The sequence below is a fragment of the Nanorana parkeri genome, unplaced genomic scaffold (assembly GCF_000935625.1).
Source record: "Nanorana parkeri isolate BGI_ZX_2015 unplaced genomic scaffold, ASM93562v1 scaffold1779, whole genome shotgun sequence".
NCBI lineage: Eukaryota > Metazoa > Chordata > Amphibia > Anura > Dicroglossidae > Nanorana > Nanorana parkeri.
In genome coordinates, this window is record NW_017308047.1 from 84082 (window position 1) to 95551 (window position 11470).

An 11470-nucleotide genomic window follows, 5' to 3' on the forward strand; every position below is an offset into this window, starting at 1 on the left:
GATTGAAAAAACAGTGTATGTCAAAACGGGTAATGCTGGCAATCCACAGCTTGGATTTTGCCTAATTTAGCAAGGTTCACCTGAAATTCTAGCTGTGGGTGGCTATTGCAGACAAATTTACTCCATCTTTATTAATATTGCCTGTTGTTTGGTTTCTGTACAAACATAGAGCTCAGCAGAAGGAAATGTTTTCACAGCATGTACCCAGTGAAAGAAACAGCTTTATACTTACCTGTCAAGGTGTGTTGAAACATTGCTTTCTTGAAGAGTGGTCGTATGATGTAGGGGTCGGCCGGAAGAATCACATCAACCAGTGGGGCACATATGTATATACTTTTTACATTTTGGGGTAACACACACTTTAACTAAATGTATCATTGCTCTGTCTTTCAGAATTAAACTTATGTTCGGTAAACCAACAGAACATAGGGATACCAAGGGTGCTCTACGATCCTATTAGGGAGGTAGCTCCGGATGCTCAGCCCATATGGCTTATTCACAAAGCGATTCTTCAGAGACTAGCAAAACAAATGACAAACGCACTCAACAATTTGTCACCAGCTATAAAGTAAGGTGCACACGAAATCTCTTGTGTGTTCCTGTGCCTTTAAGGAGGTTGGGCTTCCTCCTGACAAACCTGCACCCAATTTGAAATCTTCTGCCCCCATGTGCTCCAAGATTGAGACTCTCATAGCTTAGAGTTAGGACCACCCTATAAGGAGGTGCCTTGGCGCGGCTGTGCGGCTTTCACATTTTCTGCAGAAGACGTGTATCCAAACCTCTGTTATTAACCTTAGTGGTGAGACAAGTTGTTTTACATGCTGGTTTGTGAGTGTGCCATGATACCTTTCTACTGTTTTACTCTTCAGAGAATAGGTCACACCAGAGGCTGTGCAATGGTTCTGGTCCAGGGAAAGTGCTGCAGCTAAAACAGTGCACTCAGGTCAAGGAAATTACACAATAAAGAGGCCAGTGACCTAAGAACAACGCTAAGCCCTGCAATCGTCCAGTCCAGCAAGGTCCTGGTACAGCCTCCAAAGCTAGTGCTGCTGATCTGGATAGCTGCATAGAGAGTTCTGCTCAAGCAATGTGTAGGGAAGTGTTGATTAAAGAAAAGGAGGAAAAAAATTAAAAAGAATACCTAGTAAAAACAATTACATTTGGAATGCGGGAGGGGTTATACCAGGCCCTGACCTTGTTTGCTAAGGTTAATCCTCCTGTGGGCGGCAGTATAACCCAAAAGTCTCTAAATCGTGTGTCACCCAGTGAACAAGAAAAAAATATAAATGCGTATCTAAACCCGAAAACAAATGTTTGTGTAGTCTGTAATCTGGGAGGGCAATGAGATCCTCTAGAAAAATAAGTGTCCTGAAAACAATTTTTCAGTAAGTCAATATGCTGTATATTCAACTGGATAAAAATTGTATAGACTCATTTAAAGGCTTTGACCTCTAAATGAAATCAATGGATGACTGAGACAGGGATGTCTCATTACAACACAATGTGCATTGCATTAAGGCAGCCCAATTAGTACCCTTGAATCCATTGTTTTTGTTATTGCTTGTTGGACTTGAAGGAAACCAGTCATGAAAGAAACATGAATGCTGCCACTAAACATACTAATAGCCTGGCTGCATGGTGACCCCACTGGCAATGTCATTGAAAAGGGAACAAGTGTCCAATAATTTTAAAATGACTAACTTGAACAGCAAAACAACCAGGCAACCAGAATGAGCCCCTGTATTTCACTTGTATAACATAAAATGGTTCCCCTGCAGATAGTACCATGTCTAGATGCAGGTCAAGACAACCGAAGTGGTGCTGTGGGGGGACAGTACTCTTTTTATTACTATTTACAGTAGTGCAAATATTTACAGGGGAAGCTGTCACACATTTTCATATCCTGCTGTTAAAACCTTTTTCCTTGTAATTTTCATATCACCAACTAATTGTGTCATATTTTTATGATACTATAACATATATAGATTTTAGCCACTAGAGGACAAATGCTATTTCATATAGCTATTTCACATAGACAATAAACTACTACATATCTTTACACAAGAATAATAGAGATTTAGTAGCGGCTGCTGTCCCTGGCAAAGCTTGATAAATCGAAGTGCCAGACACAGTACTGCTGACCCCAGTATGTGGTTCTATTTCGGTTTCAGGTTTTGTGTAGCATGTTTGGTCAAAATGTAGGGGTGTTTACAATGGAGGTTCATATAATTTAAAAGCTACAGGTTAAAACTGTAACTTTCTAAATGGGCAAACTTTCTAAATGTCTCAGATTTAAGAGCTAAGAGCCCTTTGACACTAGCCCATCCACTAAAACACTATGAAGGGAATTTATCAAAACTGGAGCAGACAAATTCTGGAGCAGATTTGCACTGCAGACAATCTGCTTCTTTGTCTCATTTTCAAATCTTACCTGAGAAAACTGAAGAGAGATGTTGATTGGTTGCCATGGGCAACTGCTCCAGATTCTGTCTGCTCCAGTTTTGATAAATTCCCCCCATAGTTGTATCGCACAATATCGAAGCAGTCACTGCTTACATTTTTTCTTTTAACTTTATGTAGAGTGTACAGTGTGTACACTCCATTCAGGTCCCCACACAGCGCAGTGCGGTGGCATTCGGTGCGCTGCAACAAAATGCAGCATGTCTATCACTCTCATGTTGTGGAGTGAATGGGACAAACCAAAAACAATTGTTTGCATTTTGTGTCCTTGGGTTGCCTGCAAAACACAATTCATCTGAACTTAAAGTGACATTAAACCCTCAGATTTTTTAACATAAACCAATACTGTAATGTGTGCCTTACTGTAATCCAAGGTAGTTTCCCTTCTCTTTGCTGCTCTTCCTTTTAAATCTGTATCTCTTCTCATGCTTGGGGAGAACTTCCCTTTGCAGCTGAGTGCCTCTTCCTGTAGTGCTGGCTCAGGTTGCAAACCAACACACAGACACCATGTATCCCTTTCAGAGACAAGGCGGTCTGCTGCAAAACAGAAGTTCTGCCCAGCATGAGAACAGATACAGATTTAAAAGGAAGAGCAGCAAAGAGAAGGGAAATAACCATGGATTACAGTAAGGCACACATTACAGTATTGTTTTATGTTAAAAAATCTGAGGGTTTAATGTCACTTTAAGACCACTATAAAGTACTTGGTTGCATATTGCAAAAATGTTTTTGTTTTTTTAAACATATTACCGGTAACACTAGTCTTTAAAGGGTATGATCATGCTTTTATTAAGTGATTTGAGGTAGAAAGACTATTGAATTGCTCTTAGTTTTCTTCTAGCATTCATCATTTACATCTAGCTGCTCCACTAGTCAATTTTCTATTGTTACTGGTATCCATGAGTTCTGTCTGACCCCGAATTCTGGCCTGTGCAATAGCAAACCAATGTGCTCATTGGTGTAAAAGTTGCAATTTCTTCAGTGTATTTTTATTTTTGTAGTCAAATTTTAGAAACCTCAATATATTATGTGTTCCCATTCACACAGCATGACAAAAAAATAATTAAAAAATATATTTCTTACTTTTTAGATGTGAAGACCTTAGAGCAGTTCCAGGCTACTCTGAGCAGATTGAAAGTTTAATAGAGAACTATGGGGAAATTGTTTTCCCCCCATAGTTCTACTTAGGGTCACGGGAGGACATATACTAACCTCCTCCAGTAACCCACAGCTCAGTATATCGCGGGCTGATCTGTCGAGATCCGCCCAGCTGCGTGATCTAGAGGCAGAGCCAGCTGTGCCTGCCCCCTCACTCGTTCGATCCTCCACCAGCGCTGGAGGATCGGAGAGGGGAGGGAGAAATTCCTGCGGGGAGCGGTGACCAACAGTCACGGTTCACTGCAGGGAGACGATCAGGAAGTGAGCGGATTGGCGGCATGTTTCTGCTCACTTCCCGATACAACCGACCTGTGACAGCTTCTTTGTCACAGGTCAGTTCTAACTATGAGGATGAGTGGAAATCACTCACCTCAAAGTTCTCCTTTAAGGACAAAGTAAACTTCCTCTCATTAACATACAATCTTTCCAAGTCTTAAAACCTTTGTTAGGACAGACCGTGTTCAAATCCAGTTTACAATTGATAATGCAATTAGTACAGACAGGGTTTTTTAGAGTAAACAATTTGCCACAATCTCCTACTTGATGTAGCACAGACTTAGTATTGCTTCTGTAATATATGCAGAGTATTGCTCTCTGAAACATTGCATTTTCTGTCTAAACTGATAGCTCACAGAGACTAGAGGAGAGACTCTATTGGCTACAGCTGCAGGATTGTTCTTGGATTGGTTAATGCTGTAGCTAAGAGGGAAGCCCACCCCTAACAACAAAGGCAAGGAAGGACTTGATTGGATAGTAGCCCAGAAGAGCTGGAATTGGCTGCCAGGCAGTTTTTTTTGGCTCCAGAGACACCACAAGGAGGACAGACTTAGGAGAGTGTATTGGTGTCACTTGGATCCATGTGAGGGCGAGTCATCACTGGTGTGGGACAGAAGGCCCATATATTACGGCGGCCCGTAACATCACATGGGGGAAAGCCAGGTAGGATTTTTAAGCATATACAAAATATTTAAAATGTAGCAACGATTTTAAAATATATTTTTTTCAAGTTATGCAATGTGAATGAGAACATATACTACATTTGAAATAGGTGTTATCCCAATTTGGCTGCAAAAGTGGAAATACACTTTAAGCTTATTTTGCTACCTCACTTACACACAATACTGGGGTATATTTATAAAACAGTGACTATAACCATATAACATTCACAGGTGGTTAATCATTCCCTGTAACTTTAGACACATGCACCATATTAATTCACCTGCAGTAAATATGTGGTGAATATCAAATTTACTACATATATACACCTTATGCATGAGAAAGTGGTTGCACAGCTCGGGGTCATTTGACAAGAAACTGCAGGCCTAGTTAGAAGTAATATGAGAAATCCATTGAATCAGGCTCTGCAGATTATGCAAACACAGATGATAAATTATAATGATAAATTACAAAAATGGCAGTTTCCAAACTAGCATTGGTATTTTACTGATTTCATGTTTTGACTGCAGCAAAGCCCTCAAGAGTGAGGGAAATCCATTGTTGTCACCAAGACTTGTTTTCCCATCGGAATATTTTCTTGTTGGGATTTTGTTTCCCTTACTCATCAGGTGATAGATTTACCCTCTCTATTTGACCTGATAAATGCTACCAGACATGGACACACACAGCAAAAAAAAAAAACCTTGCAGGTGATCTAAGCCCTCTCCGCTCTGCAAAAACTAAACAAAAAAAAATGTTGGCTGGGAGTTGCATTTTAATATTGTTCCATTTCATGCAAAGCAAAATCTTCATACAACCAAATTCAAAGGAAGAGTACTATATTAAGAGGTTACGGTATTTTCAAACACCAACTTACCATGTTCATAGCCTGGACACAAAGAGATTGTCATCCAGAGCGGAGAACAGGAAAGTTGCAGTCCACATATGGAGGGATGAAGGAAGGGGAGTGGCACAGGATGGAATGGAATAGGGTAGGGTAAAGGGAAGGTAGGGACACAAAGAAACAGTAGGAACAGAGTGGAAATGTGAATCAAAACATAATAAATGTTCAAGAATACATAATTATAAAGACAGAGACAGTGGGCAGCTATAGGGTGGTTAGGGGCAGAAGAGTGGTTCAGTCATATAATATTACTGTAAAAAGGACACGGAAAAGGAAGAATGATAAAGTACAGAAATTGTATAATTCAGATAGACAGAAAGTGAGGATACATGTTTGGATATGTCAGCAGAAGAGTTGTTAAAAGTCACACTGTGATGTTAGTCCACGATAGTGCTGCCGTTCAGAAAAATAGGTTTTTTATGGCACAGGCTTTTAATCATAACAAATGCCAGGCAAAGCATAACAGGAACCAGTCACAGCTCTACAGGCAAGACAGACAATTCTGAAACTGCTACCGAAGAACAAAACTTCAACATCCATCAGGAGGACAGGTTTGTGGGAAGCCTTCCATTTTGTAGCAGAACAAGTGTAGAACAGTAGGCATAGCAGACCATGCAACTGCTATGGGGCCCAGCATGACAGAAAATCTGATGTTGGCTTCGTGAGGATTTTTGTGCAGAGGGCCATAGCATTTGCTAAAAACTAAGGACAAATTTGGATAAAAGTGCCACAGCTCTGTTAGATAGCTATAAATGCAATAAAGCAATGCAGCACTGTTTTAGAATTCACAGGTTTCTGTTAGAGTTTGACTAAGATTAGGCACCAAATAGTCATTCTGAGTTGTGGGTCCAAGATGTAATTTTTTTCACTACCTGTACTATTGCGCAGTATCCGCAGTACATGTTTGAGATGATCTTATTTTGTTTTTGTTCTAATGATCTTCCTTTAAATCAAAAAACGTTCTGTGCTTTACTTGAAATAGTAAATAGAATTCCTGCCACCTAGAACCGTTTAACGCATTTACAGGTGAAACTCGAATAATTAGAATATCGTGCAAAGTTCATTTATTTCACTAATGCAACTTAAAAAGGTGAAACTAATATATGAGAGAGACTCATTACATGCAAAGCAAGATAGTTCAAGCCGTGATTTGTCATAATTGTGATGATTATGGCTTACAGCTCATGAAAACCCCAAGAACCCCAAATCCACAACCTCAAAAAAGTAGATGATTGCATGTAATAAATAAAACAAGGATTGCACATAGAACAATATCGGACCTCTGAAAAAGTACAAGCATGCATATGTACTCAGTACTTGGTTTGGGCCCCTTTTGCAGCACTTACTGCCATTACTTTTGCACAATATTCTAATTATTCGAGTTTCACCTGTATATTGTAATCTCAAATCTATTCTGTAGCTAAACCAATACACCACCTGTTTTTTAAACAAAAGATTATAAATTACAAAGCCAATTTAACCTTGCAGAAACAATCAAGAGTCACCCTGTAACACTTACCCTGTTTCCCCGAAAGAAGACCTACCCCGATAATAAGACCTAGTACTATTTTTGGGAATTGCTAAAATATAAGACCTACCCTGAAAAATAGGATTTTGGTACCGTAAAATCCTTTTCTCTCCGTTCATTGAAGGACACAGGGAACAGATCTAGGATCATGTACTATAGGGACGTCACAGAGCAGTCCTAAAAGAGGGGTGGGCCAAAACAAACAACAAACCCAACTGTACAAAATATCCCCTCAAACGGCCGCCTGCAAAACACTTGCACCCCAAACCAGCATCCGCAGATGCCAAAACATCCACCTTATAGAACTTGGCAAAGGTGTGAACAGAAGACCAAGTCGCGGCCTTACAAACCTGAGAAACTGAGGCACCATGAGGAAAAGCCCAAGATGCCCCAACAGCCTTGTAGAATGGGCCTTAACAGAAAAAGGAGGCTCACGCCCCTTAATAGCATACGCCTGAGAAACCGTGTTGCGAATCCATCGAGAGATGGTGGCCGACGAGGCAGCCCGGCCCTTTCGAGGGCCATCAGCAAAGACAAACAGGAATTTTGATTCCCAAAATGAAGCCGTAGCACTCAGATAAACACGGATGGCACGGGCCATGTCCAGACAGTGCAGCGCCTTCTCCTTCCTGTGGACAGGCTTTGGACACAAGGAAGGCAAGACAATGTCCTCATTGAGATGGAAAGCTGAAACCACCTTCTGCAAAAAGGACGGCCGAGGCCGCAGAAACCACCTTGTCCAGATGCAGAACCAGCAATGGGGACGAGCAAGAGAGAGCCGCCAATTCCAAAACCCTGCGGACCGAGGTGACCGCCACCAAAAAGGCCACCTTTTGGGACAGAGTCAGAATCGGAATCTCACGCAGGGGCTCAAAGGGAGATTCCTGCAAAACCGAGAGCACCAAATTCAAATCCCACGGCGGCAACGGGGAGCGAACAGGAGGAAATATATGAGTAACCCCCTGCACAAAGGTGCGCACCAAAGCGTTGGAGGCTATCGGCCGCTGAAAGAGGACAGTCAAAGCCGAAACCTGGCCCTTGATCGTACTCAAGGCCAAACCCTGATCCACACCACGCTGCAAAAAGGCGAGGATCCTGGACACGGAAAACAAACAAGGCGGACACCCACCCGACTCACACCAGGCAAAATAAGCCTTCCACGTGCGATGGTAAATCCTCCGAGCCCGCAACATCGTAGAGATAACCGCCTCTGAGAGACCACGATCCCTCAACACCTGGCTCTCAACAGCCACGCCGTCAGAGCCAGTGACGGTAAAGATGGATGGAACACCGGACCCTGAGACAGAATCCGGACGAAGCAGCAGACGCCACGGGACGTCTGCCACCAACCGAACCACATCTGCGTACCACGCCCTCCTCGGCCAATCCGGAGACATGAGGATGACCGGGACGCCTTCTACCACGACCCCGTGAAGAAGACACGGCAACAGATATAGCGGAGGAAATGCGTAAATCAGACCGTAGCAATCCCACGGAGCTACCAGGGCGTCCGCCGCATCCGACCAAGGATCCTGGGTCCTGGCCACGGCGACTGAGATAGTCGGCCTGCCAATTTTCCGCGCCCGGAATGTACACGGCGGAGAGAGCCGGAACATGCTCCTCCGCCCAGGAGAGGATTCTCTCCACTTCCCGAGCCGCGGCCACACTTCTTGTGCCGCCCTGATGGTTGACGTAAGCCACCCGGACCGGCCGACCCTGAAATGGGCACGTCCAATGAAGAAGGGAGAGGCGGATCGCCCGAAGTTCCAGCACGTTGATCGAGAGCCGAGACTCCTCCAACGACCAACAGCCCTGAGTCGTCCAAACGTCCAGGACGCCCCCCCCCCCCAGCCCAACAGGCTGGCATGCGTCGTGACCAGAGAAGGGGACTGAAGCCACCAGACCAGGGAGACCCTCGCTTCCCGAGACACCTGAACCGCCTAGTCCAGTGACGAGGGGGACTTGTCCCACAGCGACAAGATGGTCCGCTGCAGTTCCCGCGTGTGATGCTGTGTGCAAGGCACTGCTTCGAAGGAAGCCACCATGAGGCCCAGGACCTGCATGCAGAAACGGATCATCGACCACTGACGCGCCTGCAACAGCGACACGTGCGATCGAAGCTTCAGAAGCTTCTCCGGAGGTAGGAAAACCCGCGCTGAGGCAGAGTCCAGAATCAACCCCAGATACTCCAACCGAGTAGACGGCACCAGGCAAGACTTCTGGAAGTTCAGAAGCCAGCCGAACTCCTCCAATGACCGAACTGTGATCGCCAGAAACGCCACCAAAGAGGAATGCAACTCCGCCTTCAGCAGGAGGTCGTCCAGGCACCCCACCACTGAAATCCCCCGACAACGCAACAGGGCCAGAATCGAGGCCAACACTTTGGTGAACACGCGAGGCGCCGACGCCAGACCGAAGGGCAGAGCGACAAACTGGTAATGGTCGACCCCCACCGCAAAGCGATGGTGGGAGGTACCGACAGGAATGTGAAGGTAGGCATCCTTGATGTCGAGGGAGGCCATGAAGTCCCACTGATGGAGACACGCCACCACTGAGCGGATGGATTCCATCCAGAACCTGCGAACGTGTACAAAGGTGTTCAACCGCTTGAGGTCCAGGATGGGACGAACCCCATCCTTCTTTGGCACAGTAAACAGGTTTGAATAAAACCCTCTGAACCTTTCTGAGGGGGTACTGGAACCACCACCCCTTGGGACAAAAGACCCGCCACCGCGCCTCGAAGGTCCGCCAGGCGCTGTGGAGGAAGACGGATGTTGGAAGGAAAGAACCAGTCCCCGGTACGTGACAGAAACTCGATTTTGTAGCCCGAAGACACTAATTCCCGCACCCAGGTGTCAGAGACGCGTGACAGCCAGCGGCCCGCAAAGAGCCGAAGATGTCCCCCCACCCTGGAATCTCGGGATGGGGGCAGGCCTTCATGCCGAGGGAGGCTTACCCTGAGGCTTGGCGGTCCTGGGCTGCCAGGGTCGCTTGGCAGCCTGTGAAGGCGGCGGTTTGCTGAACTTCCCGCCCTTCTCCGAGGGCGGAGGCGGACGAAAAAGCGGCTTGTGAGCGGAAAAGGAGGGACCAGATTTCCGCCGTTGGTCCCTAGGCTTATTCGCCTTAGGCAGGAAAGTACTCTTCCCGCCCGTCAGATCCTTAATGATCTCGTCCAATGTAGCACCGAATAGACGATCCCTTGTAAAGGCGAGCTCCGTCAAGGCCTTCTTAGAAGCCTGGTCAGCCGACCAGCATTTAAGCCAAAGGAGTCGCCGACACCGACAGCTTGGAAACCAACGGAGCCGCATCCAAAGCCGAATTACACACATATTGCAGACCCTGCACCAACTGTTCCGCCAGGTCGACATACGCAGGAGACACACGTTTTCTTCCACGAGACCCTGACGCAGCATCTTCGCCCACTCAGTTAAAGTCCGGGAGATCAGGGCCGAAGCCAACACCGGGCGCAACAGAGCCCCGGAAACCGAGTACATCGTACACGCCACAGCCTCCGCCTCCGCCTTCCTATCCGTGGGATCCCGAAAGGAAGGCAAATTCTCTACCAGGATGACTGTAGCCTTGTTCAGGCGGGAAACCGGAGTGGACCACTTAGACAGGAAGGACTCCTCAAAAGGATAACGAACCGAGAAGAGTTTGGGAATGGAAAAAGACTTGCTCGGTCGCTTCCACTCTTTGTAGACAAAATCATCAAAATAAGGAACGTAAGGAAAAACCTTAGTTCCGCCTACTCTTGTGCGTCCCAAACTGAACCGGTGGGAGCGCCGAAGAGCTCGGGGTCTCCTCAATTTTAAGCGTTTTCCGCACAGCGCGAACCAAGGCTGCAACCAGTTCTCGCTCCTGGACCATAAGGGAGGCCCCCGACTCGTCGTCACTACCAGAGTCCGGCTGGGAGGAATCCCCCTGGTCGGGCTGCACGGACGCAGCAGAAATTTCTCCCTCTTCCTCCGAATCTCCAGAAAGGACCGGAGAGGGGGCCGGCAAGGCACGCTTACGCGGAGGGCGCTGCGTCAGCGCGCGCTCAATACGGGACACAAAACTGTCCATAGTGGACGAAAAAACCTAGAATGGACAATGCCGCGCCAGCGGACCCCCCACCCAAAGAGCCCACAGGCAGAAGGGGAGACTGAGAAAGGGGCGCAGAAGTACAGGCTGCGCAAAGAGGCGACGTGGGAGATGTCCCTGAAGAGAGTCCGCAGCCCTCACAGGGCACTGCGGCCAGACCGTCCCCACAGTCCATGTACAGGCATTAACAGCCAATAAAGAGCCAGCAGGCAAATAGAGAGACCCCAGCCGGCACAGCCCCCCACAGCCGTTGTCCCCAGCAACCGTTCCCCCGGCAGGCAGACGACCCTCCTACAGCACCTGACTCCCAGTGTCCCAGTGCGTCCTCACCCGACCGCGTCCCGGCGTGAAAGACCGATCCGGCCGGCTGACGTGCTATTACCGGGAAGCGACACACCGGA

General features: G+C 46.6%; 1 protein-coding gene across 2 annotated transcripts in view; it reads right to left on the minus strand.

The window, feature by feature from the left end:
* The window catches only part of LOC108799654 (transcriptional enhancer factor TEF-1-like), a 149089-nt gene that overhangs the window by 45045 nt on the left and 92574 nt on the right, over nt 1–11470 (minus strand). The window contains exon 5 of one of the 2 annotated variants that reach the window (XM_018571550.1): nt 5432–5443. The exons of the other annotated variant lie outside the window; for it this stretch is intronic. Coding sequence (XP_018427052.1) covers nt 5432–5443 — 12 coding nt within the window. The remainder of the gene's footprint in view (nt 1–5431; nt 5444–11470) is intronic. 2 annotated transcript variants of the gene reach the window in all.